The sequence below is a fragment of the Polistes canadensis genome, unplaced genomic scaffold, assembly GCF_001313835.1.
Source record: "Polistes canadensis isolate GaletaPanama2010 unplaced genomic scaffold, ASM131383v1 scaffold_28, whole genome shotgun sequence".
NCBI lineage: Eukaryota > Metazoa > Arthropoda > Insecta > Hymenoptera > Vespidae > Polistes > Polistes canadensis.
In genome coordinates, this window is record NW_014569575.1 from 317,264 (window position 1) to 338,210 (window position 20,947).

General features: G+C 32.9%; 1 protein-coding gene across 1 annotated transcript in view; it reads right to left on the bottom strand.

Moving 5' to 3' along the window:
• Positions 1–20,947, bottom strand: part of LOC106783950 (fibrillin-1-like) — a 64,714-nt gene that overhangs the window by 9,685 nt on the left and 34,082 nt on the right. Inside the window, exons 8-18 of the mRNA XM_014742974.1 lie at positions 16,089–20,915; positions 15,790–15,903; positions 15,318–15,423; positions 14,685–14,874; positions 14,217–14,406; positions 12,721–12,835; positions 11,320–11,456; positions 5,949–6,088; positions 4,168–4,270; positions 2,687–2,712; positions 499–579 (exon numbers count right to left, since the gene is read on the bottom strand). Of these exons, the coding sequence (XP_014598460.1) occupies positions 499–579; positions 2,687–2,712; positions 4,168–4,270; positions 5,949–6,088; positions 11,320–11,456; positions 12,721–12,835; positions 14,217–14,406; positions 14,685–14,874; positions 15,318–15,423; positions 15,790–15,903; positions 16,089–20,915 (6,029 nt within the window). The remainder of the gene's footprint in view (positions 1–498; positions 580–2,686; positions 2,713–4,167; positions 4,271–5,948; positions 6,089–11,319; positions 11,457–12,720; positions 12,836–14,216; positions 14,407–14,684; positions 14,875–15,317; positions 15,424–15,789; positions 15,904–16,088; positions 20,916–20,947) is intronic.

The window sequence follows — 20,947 nt, forward strand, 5'->3', positions numbered from 1 at the left end:
ATAAATAAATAATTAATATTTAATATATAATAATCTTATATATTATATATCTCATATTTTACTCTGTAATATGTATATATATATTACTGCTAAAAAAAGGTTCAGAAATCAGTTATTCCACAGATTATCTAAATAATGTACATATATTAACTAGGATGTGATCTCCATTTAAGCGTCGAAAATTGTTTCATTTTTCAAATTACCTAGATAATCTACACAATTACCTACTAAACACTCGTTAAAATGAAAATATTATATGATCTTTGCTGATACAACAGCAACGTTTCTCTATACTTAAATTTCCATAATATTGTTTATTAATATTTTTCAATATATTATAAAGAATCAAGTTACAATAGATAATTCCTTTTTTTTATATTATAATTGTATATTTTGGAAATTGTTTTTTTTGTTTGCATTTGTTTTGTATTTTATTCAAATAAGGAAAACAGAACGTGTATGTGTTACGATTTTTTATATATATATCAAATTCTGGACTCTCACCCCATAAGAAGAAGTTGGCATAGGTTGTGGTGGTCTTCCGGGACACATCAACATTTTTCTACGGTAGACTCTTGGCTAAATGATGAAATAAGTGCAAACGTAAGATCTTTGGAATATTATTTTTATAGGGCGGAGAAGATGGGAGGGAGAGAGGGTTGGGGGATGGGGAATAAAAATATGTGTCAGGTAATAGGAGAAAAAGGCGGAGATATTTAAGAACATTTTATGAAACGATATAAAATATACCATAGAAAATCGAATCTTTCTCTCCCATGTCAGATAATATTTCTTTTTTTTATATCAAATAAAAAAGGTAAAAGATATATAGGTAATTTTTTGTTGTATGTATCGAATGATTTTGCACAAATTCGAAATACTTTTGAAATCATTTCTTTTTCTTTTCTCGTATTAAATTAATAATACGAAATATAAGAAAATAATTTGAAGAATTTTTGAAAACGTTGGTATCATTCAATCGAATGATCTAATTTAATTTCGTTAAATATATTTATTACTTTTTTCTCTTCTCGTGTCAAATTATAATAATTTATATATAAAATTAACAACAATTGTTTCTCTTATGTCAAATAATAAGACGACGACGATGACGATAGAGAAAATAATGATAAAAAAAAAACTATTTAATATACAAAATATATATATATAATTTTCAATAGATTTTAATTTCAGAATAATAAAGATTTTCGTACGAATAAAATTTCGATACGCCGAATGATTTTCTTTCCTTTTTATTTTTGGTTTTTGTTTTTTGTTATTTTGATTTTATTATTCAAGACAGTTTTATTTATATCGTATGATTTTTTCATCGATCGAATATTCCGTAAGATTTTACAAAGTTGCTGCATAGGTTGTTGCTATATAGTGGTTTTCTTCGAAAGAAGAAAAATACTATATACTATCTACGAGAATCATACTATTCGACGTCTTCTTTTCTTATAAAAGAAGACAAGCGATTTTGTGTTACGTACAAGCAGCTACTGAATTCTTTCAACCGTGATATCGTCCAAGTATGTAACTACAGTAACAAATTGACAAGCCCGATATAAACATCTTCCCATTCCTTTTTCATTTTTCTTCCTTGAATTTTCCTATTTTCTACTACTACTACTACTACTCTTATATATTATACATATATTATATATGTATATATGCTATTGGTGGTGTTCCTGTTTCTTGTTGTTTCCGACTCTCTTGGCTTTACATATTCGACCAAAGACACGTATGATGTAGATAAGCTACGAATTTACACGGAATTTCGGCTTCTAGCCAAAACCAAACTAAAACTAGTTTTCAAATAATACGATACCACAGAATATAGTTGGATGAAAACTACTTTCTCCATTTTTTCTTTTTTTTTTTTCTTTTTCTTTTACGTTTTTGTTTCTTTTTTTTTCTTGCGAGGCTGTACAAAAATTACTTATAATTTATTCTTAATTACGTTTACTTCTCTTTTACAATTACCATCGTTAAATTGGTGCAAATTATTATATTTCTATTTGTAATTCTGTTCTTTATGTTTTGTTTTTTTTTCTCCCAAGGATAAATTTGAAAGAAGTATAATAATTGAAAAAGGAAAATGTTATATATATAATTTTTGATACAACATATAAATTTCTCTATCATTTCCAATATCGTATTATAGATTTTCTTTTAGAAAATTAATTTCTTTTTTTAAATATAAATTTGAAACACAAGAAAAATAATTGAAAATGTAATAAAAGAAGGAATTCTTTTTTCTTTTTTTTTTTTTTTTTTTTTTTTTTCAGTACAAACGATTTCCAATATCCGATCGTTTTCTTTGATATTTCTTTTTTTTTCTTTTTTTTCTTTTAAGTCGATTTCGATGATTAAAATTTTTTTCTCTTCTTTTTCAAATCACCACGACGAAACTTTTACGACACAGTAATATTGACGAAAGGAAGGAACAAAAAAAAAATGTGGAAAGAGAATTTTAAAAATAGAAAGAACAAAACGGAGTTTACGCGTTTTCTCGATGAAAAAGGGGGGGGGGGGTTGGTTGGGAAAAAAGGAAAAAAAGGGTAAGGAGGGAAGAAAATATAAAGATGGAGGAGTGGAGGGGGACAGGGGTGGGCGGGTAGTCGAGATTTTCAAGCTTTCAACAAAAGCCATTCGATTTCGTGCAGTTTCCTTTTCAACTCACCTCAGCATCCTGTCGTTGATCGGATTCTGAAAATATACGGAGGCACTAGATAAGTTCGATTAATTTCTCTTACTCGTCTGACTCGTCTCGTTATTGAGGTGACTATAAATTTTCTCCCATATTCTATTCTATTCTTTTCTTTTCTTTTCCCCCCCTCCAGTCATTTTTAAAGAGGTTGAAAAAACCCCTCCCAGAAAAAAACAAATTAATATATCTCAAAATAAATAACGCATAAATAAATCGTAACACCTATGTGAAATATTATTTTTTTATTTTTTTTCTATTAGATTTAATAAAAAATAAAATAAAGTGAATGATGTAATATAGATAGATAAATGAAACTAAATAATCGATTAAATGTCAGAAATAATGATTGTTTTGTTTTGTTTGTTCAATCAAACGATCAATCTAGAAATTGATCCAACGATCGTTAGAGTTTAACAACAAACAAATTAATTTATCTCTCGTTATATCGTAAGACGGAAGAAGGGATAAGCGTTAGGTGTGGTTCGAACACGATCGTTCGAATTTAATTAACGAGATTACCGTGAACAACGAGTATTCGCAGGAACGTGGTGGTGATGGTGGTGGTGGTGGTGGTGATGATGGTGGTTTCATTTAGAATGGATCACTCGATCACGACGAATACGATTATAACCAATTATTTCAAATTACATACATACATATTCTCAACAATCTATTTATAACATGTAACTAATAAAACCAACTATGTACGTTAATTATTCGTAAGAGAAAATCCATTGTTTCCAACCATTTATTATTTATCTTGTGAACTTTCTCTATAACGAGTTAAAGAATCTCCAGCATCTATTAACGCTTGACTAAAAGGTTCTAATTGTATTTCATGCTTACGCGAACGCGTGTTGCGTTTGGTTGCTAACAGGATTTGTCATCGTAACCGCGGAAAACATAAAATATCACTTTCAACTAATTACGTATATCTCTCTATTTATCCAGTTATTTAAACCTAATGAAAGGCAAGCTATTTATGATGTTATTACAAAAATCGATTACGCGCGCGTTAAAACATCGTTAATGTCAATTACGAAAATAATAATATGTAATATATTACAACTACGAATTAAAACAACATTAACAATATACATATATCATATATTTTAATATTAATTAATATTATATAAATAATCAACCGATCCTACGAACATAGGAAATGAACGATTGAATTTTACACGAAACGATACTCGTATCAAAGCCATGCTCCATAAAGAATAATATTAAATAATACAAAAAAAAAATAAAATAAGAGATAAGACAAAAATTATTCGTTCGTGGGACTTTTGTTTTATGTATCTAGGATAAAAATATTTTGTAAAATGTGAGCTCACCCCACCCACACCATTCCTCGATATCGTTGAAATAATTTCTCTGAAGTCTCTTTAACTTTTTTTGTTTTTTTTTTCAAATAATCTCGAAACATTTACACATTTGAATAAATTTACCTCGAACGTGTACGGAGAAATGGCATTCTGCTTGATTTCCCGCAGCATCGGATGCGATATAACGTACGTTGTGAACTCCGGGATACATCAGTTGTCCTGGTTCCTATCATGTAAACGCAAAGCATTAACTTTTCACGTTATCCCGTTGGTGTGCTTTGGGTTGCTTTGAGATTGAAATATTAGGAACCTTTAACGATAACCGCAGAACCACTTCTTCCATTATCAACCCAAGTATACTTCATAATATACTAATTAATTTCCTCTCTTTATCTATCTATCTATCTATCTATCTATCTATCTATCTATCTCTTTAGCTCTCATGTTACTACACTTACATTCTATTTAATCTATGAAAATAAAATATTTCTTATTCTTGGAAAAGTTAAAAAAAAATGAACAAATGATAGACAAAAATCCAGGACTAAGGTTTTACGTGCAATTTGCAATTTATAAATTTAACCGTGCAATGTTTAATTGTTAATAATACTCGTTGTTGATATATATATATCAGAGATTTGAATAAATTAATTATTACGCTATTAGAGTGCGATGTTACAAATTGAAATCTTCATTAAAATTGAAAATCTCGTCTCTAATATAAAATTCTTTACGATTTCAAAATCAACGATTAGAGATATATACGAGTTAAATGATAATCTCAATAATTATTGTTAGACGAGTGAATCACGTTAGATTAATACTTTAATAGAAAATAAATAGAGAGAAGAGAGAAAGAAAATAGATCGATGACTAATAGTAAAAAAAAGTTTTCAACTTTAGGTTTTAGTTAGGCAAAAACAAAAAGAAAAAGAAACAAACAAACAAACAAAAAATAATAGACGAAGGGGTCGAGAGAAAAAAAAACTTTTTACAGGATTCTTTTTTATTCCTTGGCAACTTTATTTCTCTCTCTCTCACTCTCTCTGTCTCTCTTAGGGTTCCTTCGAAACTGCCCTTGGAGTAATTAATGAACGAAATCTGGAAGAACGGCGAGATAAGCGCGAGATTGGTAAGTTCGATCGTTAAGCGAGACTTTTAATAAAGCTCACGTTTTCTAAGAAAAAAAAAAGATAGAAAAAAAAAAAGGAAAAGAAGTTAAGGGAAAGGGTTCGTTGAAAGAGAGAAGAGAAGAGTGTGGAAGAACGAAACTCCTTGTTAAGGTTTCGTAGTAACGCCTTTTAAACGCTCGTCTTCGTAATAAAACTCTGATTGTGAGACAAAAAGTAAGAGAGAATAAAACACACAAAAAAATAAGAAGAAGAAGAAACGAAGAAGATGAGCTTTTCTTGCCGCAAGCTTGCAAACTCTTTTAACGGGAAATAAAAAATACAAGAAAAAAAAAAAAGAATGCCTTTCTTTCTTTTTTTCTTTCTTTCTTTCTTACTTGTTTTTATATTTACATAATCTTTTACTTCTGATATTAATTTTATATCTATGATATATTTTCATTTAATGCTATTGTACATATATATTTTTATTATCATATAATTTTGTAAGGAAGGAATAAAATTATATTATAATAAAAATATACGACATATTATCCTATTATTTTATTAGAAATAAAATTTTTGGTCTCTTGTGTTTAATATTATTAATTAAATAATTATTTAAATGTTATTAATATTCAAATAATGATTGCATAATTTTAGTAATATAATTTTGTTGTAAGTAAATGATCTTCGTAAAATAATTTCAATCTTTACAAATTGATACTATCATCTATTATTTATCTTATTATTTATCTGATTGTAACATCGAAAATCAATGCCTTTATCACTTACCCTCGTTTTGTAAATTCGTTCAACTCCGACGTTGTCAGTGAATGTCGGTTCCTGCCAGAATATCAAACGATTTGGTTCACCTGGACTTAAGCGTACTTCAAAGGATGTCGGGCAGGTTGAAACTTTTGGATTCTCAGTGTCTGCAAATCAACGTTAAACGATGTGAAATATAATATATATATATCTATTAATATATTATCATATGCATTTAAATACGTACACATATATAGCACATTCTATAATCTATAAACATAATTGATCATTTTATTATATTAATGGAAATTTAATTAACAAATTTATTCTATTTTTATTTGTCAGTTATTAAAAAGAAAAATACATACACGCACGAATATAAGTATATATATATATATACACATACACACACGTACCGAGTATGTAAAATTTTCTTAGAAAATTGTTCTTTTAACTACGAGAAAGAAAAGCCATAACGATAAATACTAATCGCAATGAGTTTCTTAAGAAACCAACGAGAACATTGAGTTTATCTTTAACGAGATTAATAAACGGATAAACTCTTACGGTGAAAAGATGTCAAAGATTATGAAGATGACCCCTCAAAATTGTTCATGAAAAAATTCACGATTACTTAATCGAGTGTAATATCGTTGATTTTTTACGTTCCTATAAAATAAAAAACGTCTATCTTTGTTTAATAATAAATAATCATATTAATTAACCCTTTGAGAGTAATAATCTTAGCTGAAATGTTTAATAAGGACTTTATTACTAGTGTATTTTTTTTTCGTCGATTGATTTTACACACTCTATAATGACATTTAAAAAATAAATTATATTTAATAAATTAAAGTTTATGCTTGTGTTTTTTTTTTTCACAAATAATTTTGATGTGTAACACACAATATTGAAAACAACAATCAATGCAGAAAACAACATTACATTATTTGCATTTATATTGCGTATATGCGTTTCATAACATTCAAAGGGTTCAAATTATTTCATTTCCTTTGGCATACGATGACGATGAAAAGTAAAGTAGTTGGAAACAAAACTTTCTAAACTTTACGAACGAGTAATTAAGCAAAGTTTGATAGTACGAGTGCAATTTATTGGTAGGAATCGAAAGTTCGATGATGTATATATACATACATATATATATATATATATATTCCGGCAAAAGCAATTGGTAAGGTTGGCCGATTTTTTTTTCTCCATTTTTTTCTCTCCCTATCATCTTAAAACGAAGGGAAAAGTAAAAGTAGAAGAGAACATTGGTCCACCTAAAGCAGGAGAAAAAGTTTTCTTTGAAGGCGTATCGAATACTCTCAAACCCTTCCCTTCCCTTCACTTCCCTTTTCTTTCCTTTCCTTTCCTTTCCTACCCTACCCTTCTTTAAACTTTTAACCTTCCCGATTTTCAATTCGAGTCCCTTCGCTTTTCCCCCCCCCCTCCCCGAACGACGCACGAATAGAACTAAAAACTTCTTTTTACCGCACGATATCGTTCAATTGCTTTCCTTTCGTTAGTCCCTAAATCACCAAGCCCTAAAATTCAACGTTTAATCATTCTCGTTATCGTTTCAGCCTTTTTCATTTTTTTTTTTTTTTTATTTTCAACTCGAATTTTATTCATCCTTCGTTTATTCTTCTCTTTTTCCGATTTTTCTATTTTTACACAATAATAATCTCTTTTTTTTCTTTTTTTTCTTGTAATACTGAAATAATTGTACTGTATTTTGATTTGTTGAATATTTTCTACTCGTCAAAGTTTTCGTGTTTTAATTATTCATTATTTATAAGATAGATTAATCTTCTTTTTTTCTTTTCTTTCGAGATATCATTAATTATACGGTTGAGAATATTTTCTTTTTTTTTTTTTTACAAATTTACGAGTTTTTTAAGTATTCTTATTAAAGAACGTAGGTCCAGTATTTTAATAATTAATTATCGATAAAAAGATTGAGTATCTCGTTAACTTGTAATTTATCCCTTCGCTGTTAACATATTTTGATATCTCAAAAATATATCAAATAATATCTATCAGATAAAAATTAATATGTCCAATAAAATATAGAATTATTTTAATATTCCAATAATTAAATATTCAAAATATATAAAATACAATATAGAATAAATCAATAATCTAATAACATCAACACAAATCTACTCCTCTACTTTATCAATTCCTACTTAACAAAAATAATATTATTTGTATCAGAAAACGGCGCGATGTGGACAAAAAAGTACAAACACGCATCTAAATTATTTAAATAACAAATCATTAATTAATATAAGAAAAAACAAGAAAATGATAATATCAAGTATCTCATTAGGTGAATTTATTCGTTTGAATAATTCCCAATGTTAGCGACGTGACCATTAATCTCTTCTGAAAACACACACACACATGGAAACAATGATGGGATTGGGATTGGGATGGGTGGGGGAGGGGGAGGGGGGGTGAAGGTAAAGGATATAGATCAAAGATTTAAAGAGAGAAGGAAGAAGTCATTCTGTCATTTCGTTTGAGAGATCTACTGCATCTGTTGGAAACTGAACTGCATTGGTCGGATGCAGGCCAGGTATTATTACATCGTACACGTGAATATATAAGAGTAGTATGAAACGTAGGAGTATGTGTACGAGAGAAAGAGAGATAGATCAAGAACTAGACAGGAAAAAGAGAAAGAGAAAGACATCAAGAGAATTCCCATCCCCCTTTTCCCTTTCCCGCCCCATGGGTTAGATTTATGCGATGAAAAACGCGGAAACGCATACACAGGACCCGGTGTGGTGATATGCATGCTGCACGTCGTAACGCATTACACGAACCGGAAGCATCGGACAGTGATACTGTGTATTATCTCATGACAATGCGGGATCGATCATAAATCTGACCAGGGACTAACGTGAAATAACGCATAATAACGGGTGTTCTATATTTTTCCGTCTGTCGCATTTTTTTTCTTTTTCTTTTACTTTTATTCTTCGTTTTTTTTTTACGCTCGTAAAATTTTATCCTTTTTTTCTACTACTTCGAGAACGAATGCACATTTGATCCATGAAACGTTTGCTGAAGTATGGTGAAAGATGGTTGAAAAAGATCGATTATTTAATTATTAAGTTTGAGTTAGGTGATATAAGGATTTAAAAAAAAATAAAAGGAAAGGAACATTATTTACAACCTTTATCGATTGTCTACTTTTTATACGTGATTCTCATTAGGTTGTAAGTGGTTTTGATAAAATATATACACGCAAAATTTTCAGTATTTTAAGAGAGAAAGAGAGAGAGAGAATAATATTATTGTTAATAAATTATTTATCGTTTCGAAGGAATAGTATTATAAATATTAGGGTAAAACAAATGTTCACGTAAGTTCATTGCGTTGAAACTTTAATTTGAAACTGCATGATAGATTGTGTTTTTGTAAAATTTACTTTAACAAAATATTTATTTTAAAAATGCACAAACATATTTCGGTTCACCCTGATATATATATATAATTATTAATAATTAATAATTATTTATTTTTAAAAACGAACGAACCGATGCTTTCTTATTTTATTAATTCGAAGAAAAAAATTTTTAACAAAAAACAAAAAAAGAAAAAAGTATAATCCATGATTGCATCCGTTAATAATTTAAAAAAAATAAAATCTCACACCGTGTCTTTTCGATTTGGAATACTTCTTCGCGAGATAAGAAACAATAACTTACATATTAATTAAGAATTGTTTTAAAACATTTAAAAACAAAAACAAAAAAAGAAAAAATAAAGGATCAATTTAATAGTTACATGAATATTAATGAAAAATAAAGAAAGTGTGGTACGAAGTCAGTACAACTTTGGAATACGCAATACAAAAGAAGTGTTCTTCATCTCTCTCTCTCCCTCTCTTTTTTTTTCCCCATAGATTTTTTTCTTTTCTTCTTTTTGTCTCTCTTTTTTTATCCGTTTTGTAGCATAGCGTAGATGGCCACGTCGGAAAATGAGGAGGAAATGTAGAAGTTCAGAGAGAGAACGACATAGCACACGATGTACGGCATATTTATGCGCAGTTTAAACCCCCTTACCCTCCTCCACCCCCTACCCGCTCAACACCCCATGCCCCTTGTCACGATTGCGAAGCTATCGCGTTTCTCCTGAGAAACCTTTATTTCATATTTCGTACACGCGCAGATCCTCTAACGACGTGACATAGTTACGTCGAATTTAGGCGACTCTCGATGACAACTATCTCTCTCTCTCTCTCTCTCTTTTTATATTTCCCTTTTTTTCATTTATTCTTATCCTTTCATTAGCGATATTTTTATTATTTTCCCTATTTAACCACATACTATTTTATATAAATGATTAAATTATACATTATTTCTCTAATTATATAAGTGAAATTATTTTTGTTGTCTTATATCATTTGAATAATTAAAATGATATTTAGATCGGTTGATATATATTATCATTGAGAAATTTTTAATTTGATATAAATGTTGACTGATAGAAATAATACTTTTTTTTTTTATACAATTTTATATAAGTTTCAGTTCTCATTTTCCTAAGTAATGAATAATTGTTGGTGTCAATTAATTTATAAACCACATCTGTATATACAAGATAGGATTCAAAAGTTTCTCGTTCATTTCATTTATTTTTTTTCATAATCAATTGAAATACTTTTTATAAAACTTTTTTTAATACTATAATTCGATTAGAAAATAATAATCATGTGAAATGTTATTAGAAAATAATATTATCGACCTATAAGTATATTCTATTTATTTGAAATATGTCACAACTTTTGTGGATTACAAAATAAAAAGTAATAATAAAATGATGAAATCATTTAAAGATTATTAATCTTCGTTTATTCGATTTGACCAGTCAATTTCAATTAAAATCATATTTTAATTCAACACGTATAACGATTATCGATAATCTCGTGTCAAAATAATATAATATAAAATGTAAGTAACACGTGTATCTCTATCTATTCGAGTTGTTAACTCGAATGACACATGAATCTTATTTCTATTCGATTTACTTTTGTAAGAAATGATCGGACACGTTACGTAAACACGATATAATATATGTAGATAGATAGGTGTGTGTATGAAAAGAGTATTATTCGAAATGCGAGAGAAGCATTAAGTGATTGAAATCGAAGGACTATGATAGTATAGTGATGTCTATCGATGTATAAGTGGATTTAAATAAACGAGTTAATAATATTGTAGATACTCGAACGTTGATATATGAATATAACAATAAAAACATATGTATAAAGTATTTACATATATAATATTATATTGTTAATTGTAAACGTTGAGTAAATTATATCTTAATAACAGATATAGTTAGAAAATAACATGAATAATTTTTCACACTAACTCACCTCTAACACGTATGACGATTCTACAAGTGCTCGTATAATTGGATACAGGTGACCAAGCTGTAAAAGTGACAATGGTGGTACCTGCCGGAAGATCGGCTTGTAACTGTTTGGCCCATGAAGGTGAAGCGTCAACGTATCTAAAAAAGAAGATAATTATAATATAATCAAAATAAAAACAATATATATTGGTATCTCAATAAAAATGTGTTTATAAATAATATTCGTGTGAATGTCAAAAATAATGCATCAAAAATCCCATAAATTAATACCGATGATACTCTCACCATCACCCCCAACACCTCTATAAATAGTAGCCCTTTATTGTAGAGAAGGGTGGAAGGAAAGAAAAAAGAAGATTAAACTATCTACTAATGGGTGATAAGTCGATATAAAAATAATGAAACATAAAAAGGGAGAAATTGATCTACCATGTAAATCCTTCAGAAATCTCATAAGCAAATCCGAAATTGAATGATCGACAGTTATATAGATTTGATCGACGCCTCTCGTTAACATATAAATGCTCATCGAACGTAATCTAGTCTGATTGACGCTTAATGCTTCGCGACGGTGCCTGGAGATAGAAGATAACTGAGTTCTCATATGTTTCATCCTTCTCGTCGTTAGAAGGACGATGATGATGACTGGGAGATGGATGACGATGAAGACAGACAGACAGACAGACAGAGAGACAGGATAGATAGAGAGACAGAAAGAGAGACACACACATACACACGTATACATTCATACAGATACATGGATTCTATCTCCCAACACTTGCTTAAGTGGAAATGCACGAACGAACGCATCATAGGAGACTCTGGCATAGGATACATCATCTCTCATGTGTATATCCTCGACAGGAATTCTGTAAGCTCGTTTGGAATTCCCATTGTGTGCTTGCTACTCCTACGAAAGCAACTAACATAGAACCAATGCTAACTACCTGCCCACCTACGTACTCTGCTACCGATTTGCTACCCAGATCAGAAATTAAATGGGGGAACTGGGTGGATGTCTTTGCGAAAACATAGATATTATTAATCTTGTCTTGTTTTAATATGAATTATATATATGTATATCTATGACAATTCTATTATCTTAATCTAATCTATTTAATCATTCAAAATACAAAATTTTGTAATATTTTATATATATATTATTTTATCGAATAAATCATATATACGTGAAATAAGGTGAAATAAAAATATGATTGTCTATATAAAATTTATTAAGAAGGAACACAAACAATGTTTAGAAAATGTGATATTTGTTGTATGATAAAATATTTTACGATTATAATAGATCAATTTTAATATATATATAGAAATAAAATTAATTTTAGAAATAATTGACAAGACGAAAGGAAGTAAAAATAAAAAGCCAGGCATCCAACCTTACCTCCACCAATTCATGTTGGACTTTGGTTGTGGGAAGGAAACACGTATCGTATTCTGCCTTGCAGGTAACTCCACATCCATGTCCTGTGGGCATCTCACAAACGGCCTTGGCATGTCTGTAACATGATAGAAGGTGGTCATTAGACTACCGAAGCAATTTTCCTCCCCCATGACGGTCTATGTATGTCTCTCTTACGACATAGAATTACAAATCAGGACTAATTACTGCTAGAGACTGGGACTTTCCTTTCAACTACACACACACACACACACATTCTCTACCATATATTGTGCATATATTCTACTCTGGCTATCAACGTTTCAAAGATCGTTAAATAGATAGCAAATAAGATGAATATCAAGTAAATTACTCGATATATATATAATGTTAACTCTCTCGTTCTCTCTTAGCTATTAAAAATGAACTGTTTTCGAGACTTTGACGCTTCCAACGATACCTTTTTAGGATTCAAGCCAATTGGCTTCACTCCCACGCCTATAACGATACCCAAGATTATATATTATATTACTTTTCGAAGAAATTAAAAGTACCGTTATCTGAAAACTTCGATTCTTATAATTTTTCTCTTCGAGGGAACAAAAAATAAAAACTCTTTTTCTCGTTATAATCAAACAATGAAAATAACCCTTCATCTACTAAAATAAAATAATAATAATAATAATAATAATAAGAGGAAGAAGTATAGTAATAGTAGAAAATGTCAAAGGTGGAAATGAGACATAAAAAAGCTAGGGGACCTATAACGTTACTCGTAAGCTCATTAAGATCCAGCGTTAACGTATGGCCTCGTTAGCAAACCTGCCTGCCTTTTACAATCCCTACCATAGAAGGTTCCGTTATTAAAAGCTCTTTAGAATGGGGGAACCAAGTTGGGCTAATTGAACGTGAGCACTTGGAATATGATTTTCGTAACGTTATAAATAATCTCTTCACCGTTGTTGGTGGCGTTACCACCACCGCATATTTTTTTCTTTGATTTTATTAATAAAAAAAAGAAATATATTATAATCGTACGAATTGCTAATCCCTCGTATATGAATTATCGGTATTATGGTTTTTATTTATTTCACGCGATTCGATTTATTTTCGTGGAAAATAATATTACGAACGATAAACGTAAAGAAGATTTTCGATTCGGTTTTTCGATGTAAATAAGAAATTATTATTATTATTAGAAATTTTGTAATATTTACGAAACGAACAAAATGATCGATACGATAAATAATAATAGGGCAATTATTAATAAAATAGAATGTTTTTATCGGTAATTGGAATAACTGGAATTATGATGTTTACCGAAGCGTAAATATGAGATAATCTAGCTGATCTTATCTTTTTATCGATGGTATAGTATGGGTTACTTGATAGAGAAGAGAAAGAGAGAGATTATTTATCTAAGAAATTTCGCAATTTTCTTGATTAACGATGGTCGGGTTGGTTAATCGAATCGTCGTTAAAATCGAACACATTATTACCTAGATCGTAGCGAGAATCAACGACCGAGTATTCACGAAGGCACACCGGTTCTTTTCCGTTCCATCTACCACCGGTCACGCAATATCTCGTGTGAGGTCCTTCCAATTTAAATCCTCGTCGACATCTAATGTGACACCTGGCACCTTGCGGATAATCGTTCGCACCCGAATAATATCCAGGACATCTTATCTGTTATCAAAATAATTTTAACAATATTATCTTTTTTCGTTAATTATTACAAAATCTAATTATATATATTTTTTAATTGGTGATACAAAAATTTTTATTAAAATCTACGATTTTTCGAATGTAACGAAATAATTAATTTAAAGAATTCTTATTATTTTTATTATAAAAAAAAAACAATAAAAAAGAGAGACAAATTTTTTAATTTTAATGTCTTTCGATTACGTATAATCTAAAAAAAAAAAAAAAGAATAATTATAAAGATAATAATTGTGAGAAACCTCAGCGTGCAAGGGTAATTCCATCGCAGGACACTTAGATTCCGACGAGACGCAAGTTCTCTCATCCGAAGACAATACTAAATCGCCGTTGCACGTACAATAGTAACTTCCTAGCGTGTTAATGCACTCCCCGTTACAACCACCGTTCCGGTTCAAGCATTCGTTTACATCTTGACACTGACTTCTGTTCCTGAAAGCGAACGCTTAACCATTGTTACAGCTCGAGATATGCATTATGTACTATATAATCTAATTACTCGTTATACCGATTATAGTACCATTTAAATGACTTATTTCCATTTGAAATAAAACACAATGCATCTTGAAAATTGCGATCGTTCTCGAACGAACATTTTTTTGTTTATAACTACTTTTGAAATAACGTCATCTATATTTTTCAATACTTTTAAATATAATTTTATTTATATATATATATATATTAGGATGAATCATTTTTAAATTAATATTAACAATATCAATTATGCAACGTAAAAAAAAAACATCTGTGTTTCCTGGAAAAAACAAAATAAGAAAGAAAAGAAACATTCGCTAGCCTAATGGAAATTTAAAAAAAAAAAACAACAACAAGAAAAAATGATTTCATTTATTTAAAATTGTCAATATCAAATTTACCTGTGATTGAACTCGTATCCCGATCGACAGTTGCACAGGAAGGATCCCACAGTGTTAATGCATTCCTGTTCGCATCTACCGTTACGCCACTCGCATTCGTTTATATCTAGATCGATAAAGTTACTAAATTACGTGCTTTGTGTCGAATTCGAATTCATGATCGCGCGTGTCAGTCAGGCACCACAAAGGAAAGCACTTTAACTTGCCTACACATTCGCCTCCGTGTAATCGAAATCCCGGTGAACAGGTACAATGATACGATCCAGGTGTATTGACGCATCTCTCACGGCAAGGTGAAGCCTCGACGCATTCGTCGATATCTAAATTCAATGTTTAAACGTAATTTTTAAACAATATTATATTTGACATGAATAAGGTGGAGGTAGGTAAGGGGGAAGGTAAGGTAAGGTAAGGTGAGGTGATGTGAAAGAATTATTGACTATTTCTTTAAGGTAAGGTTTCGCACACGAACCTACACAAGTGTCATCCTCGGATCGATATCCTTCGTCGCATTCGCAACGATAGCTGCCCAATGTATTGACGCATTTACTCGTCTTGCATATTCCCGATGCACACTCGTCGATATCTATAGAAAATGATATTTCTTTGTTTCTTTTTTTCTTGAGTTAAAAAAAACCTACCTATCGCGAATAATATTATTTTATAGTCATAAATGTGATATTTTCGAGTATCCCTATAAATAGATTTGCACACAATAGATAGTTTTTTATTCGAAGAATAGTCGTACGTATGTGCATTGCTGAAACTCACCTACGCAAGTAGTAGTAGTTGTAGTAGTAGTAGTAGTAGTAGTAGTAGAGTTCTGCATTTGATAACCTTCCCAACATCCACACGTGTAAGATCCAATAGTGTTAATGCAAGTATGCTCACATCCGTGCCGACCAGAGCATTCATCCACATCGTGACACATCGAGCTGTTAGACTTGTCATACTGAAATCCCTCCTTGCAAGTGCATATCGCCGTACCGGCCTCGTCATTGCATATCTGTTCGCAACCACCATTATTGATCATGCAAGGATTTGAATGATGGCAGGTCTTATTCTTGATCTGGTATCCTTTAGGACAATCGCAAAGGAAAGATCCTGGTTTATTGATGCAAGCGTGTGAACATCCACCGTTATCATTTTCGCACTCGTTAATGTCAACGCAAGTTTTATCATCATCGGATAATCGATAACCACTGAAACACTCGCACTTGTAACTACCTTCGATATTTACGCAAATATCCGAACAAGAACCATTTTCTATTTCGCATTCGTTAACGTCCGTACAAGTTTTCAAATCATTTTCATCGAGATTATGACCGTCCGGACAACGACAAGAAAAACTTCCTTCGAGATTAACGCAAACGTCCGAACAACCGCCATTATCGATGCTACATTCATCGATATCGTGACAAGTTTTTCCATCATCGTTTAAACGTAAACCAACGGGACAACTACAACGTACGCCACCGATTATGTTGAAACAAGCATGCGTGCAGCCGCCGTTCGCGATTTGACATTCGTCAACGTCGATGCAACTTCGAGAATCATTAGCAAGGATATGACCATCCGGGCACTGACATTTGAACGAGCCTGGTGTATTGATGCACGTATCGGGACAATCGGCGAGTCCCTTGTCGCATTCGTTAACGTCCACGCAATTTTTCTCATCCTGGCCGAGCTCGTAACCATCGGGACAACTACAAAAGTGGCCGCCGATCGTGTTGGTGCAGGTATCGGAACAACCACCGTTTAATTCGAGACACTCGTCGATGTCCAAACAAGAGGATTTGTCTGTATGCAAATAATGTCCTTCGTAACACGTGCATATGTAGCTACCAAGAAGGTTCAAACAATCGTGGGTACAATTGTGCTCGATAGTAAGGCACTCATTTACGTCTACGCAACTCTTCTTGTCCTGCGGCATGAGAATATAACCCGGAGGACATTCGCAATGGTAACCACCCTCGGTATTAACGCAAGCATGAGAACAACCGGTATCAACGTCATTCTCAAACTCCTCGCATTCGTCTATATCCTCGCAAATATGGTGATCATGTTTCAATCTAAATCCCAACGGACACGAGCAACGAGTCTTCCCTGTATTCTCGTCATGGTGACAATGATGAGAACAATTTCCATTGTCACGTTTACAACCATCGATCAAAACGCACGTCCTATTATCCGAATGAAGATCGTAACCTGTTGGACAATCGCATCGATATGAACCAACCGTATTAGAACAGGAATGTGTACACTTGCCATTTTCTTCTTGACACTCGTCTATGTCATCGCAGAAACTTAATTCGTCGGGATTAACTCGGAAACCCTCGTAACAGTCGCACTTGTATCTACCTACTATGTTAACACACTTTTGTGTACAATTGTCTTTCATTTCTAAACACTCGTCTACGTCTAAACAATTTACATTGTCTTTGACGGACAAACGAAATCCCGAGGAACAGTCGCACGTTACGGTACCGTTTAGAGAATAACAAATGTCGGAACAACCGCCGTTATCTACGATACATTTGTCCTCGTTCGTGCAAAATTTATTCTCCACGTCGTCCAGGATGAATCCTTCGGGACAAGAGCAGGACACGTTTCCGTTCTCGTATTGACAGAAGTGAGAGCATCCGCCGTTGTCGATCAAACACTCGTCGATCTCAACGCAAGTTTTTCCATCGTCCTCGAGTAGTTTGTAGTTGTCCGGACAAGCGCACTCGTAGTTACCCTCGGTATTTGCGCAAAAATGCGAACAACCGCCGTTTTCTTCGATACATTCGTTCAGATCCTCGCAAGTTTTCTTATCTTTACCAATTTGATATCCTTTAGGACATAGACACTCGTAACTTCCAATCGTGTTAACACAATCGTGCGAACACGGCTCGCTAATCTCGTTGTTGGTTTCCAAACACTCGTTAACGTCCGCGCAAGTTTTATTATCCAACGACGACAATGCGTATCCCATGGGACATCCGCACTTGAAACCATTCGATTCGTTGATACATTCGTGCGAGCAACCGTGATCCGTTTCACAATGGTCGACTTTAGTACACGACCAACCGTCCGGTTCCAACGTGAAACCATCAGGACATTCGCACTTGTAACCATTACGAATGTTTACGCAAATATGGGTGCAATTGTTAATCCCCAAGCATTCGTCCAAATCGATGCAAGTAATTTTATCCACGTCCAAGGTCAAATCTTCCGGGCAATAACAAATATAACTACCTAAGAGATTCTCACACTCGTGCGAACAATTGTGTAGATTCCTCGAACACTCGTTTATGTCCTTGCAAGTACGTTGATCTTCGGATAATTCATATCCATCTAGACAGGTACAGTGAAAACTGCCTTCGGTGTTGTTGCAGTATTGCGAACAGATTTTCGTTTCCAGGTAGCATTCGTCTATATCAACACATGTCCTTTCGTCGGTCGATAATTTGTATCCCGTTGGACACTCGCAGTAATATGCACCCTCGACATTTTTACAAATATGAGAACATGCATGAAACCCTTCCAAACATTCGTCTATCTCCCGACAGGTTTTCCCATCCTCTAAAATATCGAATCCTTCAGGGCAACCACATCGAATCTCTCCATTCTCCTGTTCGCACGTATGAGAACAGCCATGATCACTGGTACACGGGTCAACGATCTTGCACGTACGTTCGTCTTCCTTGAGTTTCCAACCGATAGGACAGACACATTTGTAGGTACCAATCGTATTTACGCATTCGTGGGAACAATTGTGTTTGTACTCGTTATTCCTCAAACACTCGTCTATGTCCTCGCAAATGTGTTCTTCTTCAGAATAAAAGAAACCCTCTGGACAAGTGCAATTATAGCTGCCCTCGAGATTTACGCATAAGTGCTCGTCGCAATCGTGCTCCCCGTTCTCGCATTCGTTCACATCGATACAAGTGCTATTGTCCTGGTCGAGTTCGTATCCTTTCGGACAATGACACTCGTACGAACCCTCCACGTTCTTGCAACTATGACTACAGTTATTTCTTTTATCGTTCGCACACTCGTCCGTGTCCTTACATTTCATACCACTTTCATCGATTTCATATCCAACAGGACACTCGCATTTAAAGGTTGCTGAACCTTGCGGTAAACACGCGTGCGAACAAGTAGCATTTAAACATGGATTCGATTCGATACAAGTTATACGATCCTCCCCTAAAATCCAACCGATTGGACAAGAACATTGATAGGAACCGTACACGTTGATACAAAAGTGAGAACAATCGTGATCCTCTTCGTCGCACTCGTCGATATCTTGACAAACGTTATGGCTATCCCTTCGAAATCCATTCTCACATTTTTCATCTTTACACGTTAAACCATCTTCGAGTAATTCTAAACCAGGTGGACAAGTACATTTGTAACTACCAAGAGTATTAACGCATTCGTGGGAACAATCGTGTTCATCCTCGAGACACTCGTCCATATCCAAACACGTTTTTCCATCATCTTGTAATAAATAACCCTCGTGACAAACGCATCTGTAAGTATCACCGTATATTTCACAGGAATGTGAACAACCAGCGTTATCGTTGTCGCAGATATTCATAAGAGATACGCAAAGATTTTTAGTATTGTTGTTAAACATTCCCGGTGGACAAATGCACTCGTAAGAACCTTCGGTATTTCTACATTCGTGGGAACAATCGTGAAGATTTTCTAAACACTCGTTAACGTCACGACAATGTCTCTCATCGTCGAGCTTAAAACCATTAGGACAGGTACACTCGTAATCACCTTCCAAGTTAACGCAGTCATGTGAACAACTATGAATTCCTTTGACACACTCGTCGACGTCCTTGCAATCAAATTCATTTATCAACTCGTAACCGTTCGGACATGTACAATAATAACTTCCTAAAACATTAGTACAATTGTGAGAACAACGATTTTGATCTATCGTATTACACTCGTCCACGTCAACGCAACTTTTTCGATCATCACTTAGAACATAACCATCCTGACAAACGCACTCGTAACTTCCACGTATATTAATACACTCGTGTTCGCATCCGTGAACATTCGGCTCGTTACACTCGTCAACGTCCGTGCAATTGAATTTGTCCTGATCGGATAAAACGAAACCACTGGGACACTTACATACGAAACTGCCCTGTAAATTAACGCAAATATGCGAACAAGGTGATCTGTCTTCCATACATTCGTCAATATCGATGCATGTTATATTGTCTTCTAACAGCTGATATCCAGGATAACAAATGCATTTAGGACCACCGTCATCCATAGTATCATGACAATCCTGTGAACAAGCAGGATTCATGGACGAACAGGTTCTATCTTCCAAACACGTGACGTTGTCTTCTTTCAATACAAATCCCATTGGACAAGAACAGACGAAGGATCCCTCGATATTGGTGCAATTGTGAGAACAAGGTGACGGTGACTTTCTACACTCGTTTATATCTTTACAAGACACCTCGTCTTCTTCCAATTGATAACCAACCCGACAAATACAATGATAACTACCTTCCTCGTTTCTACACTCGTGTTCGCAACCGTGAGTCTCACCATCGATACCTTCGACACACTCGTTTATGTCTTAAACACAAATAAAATATAAAATATATATA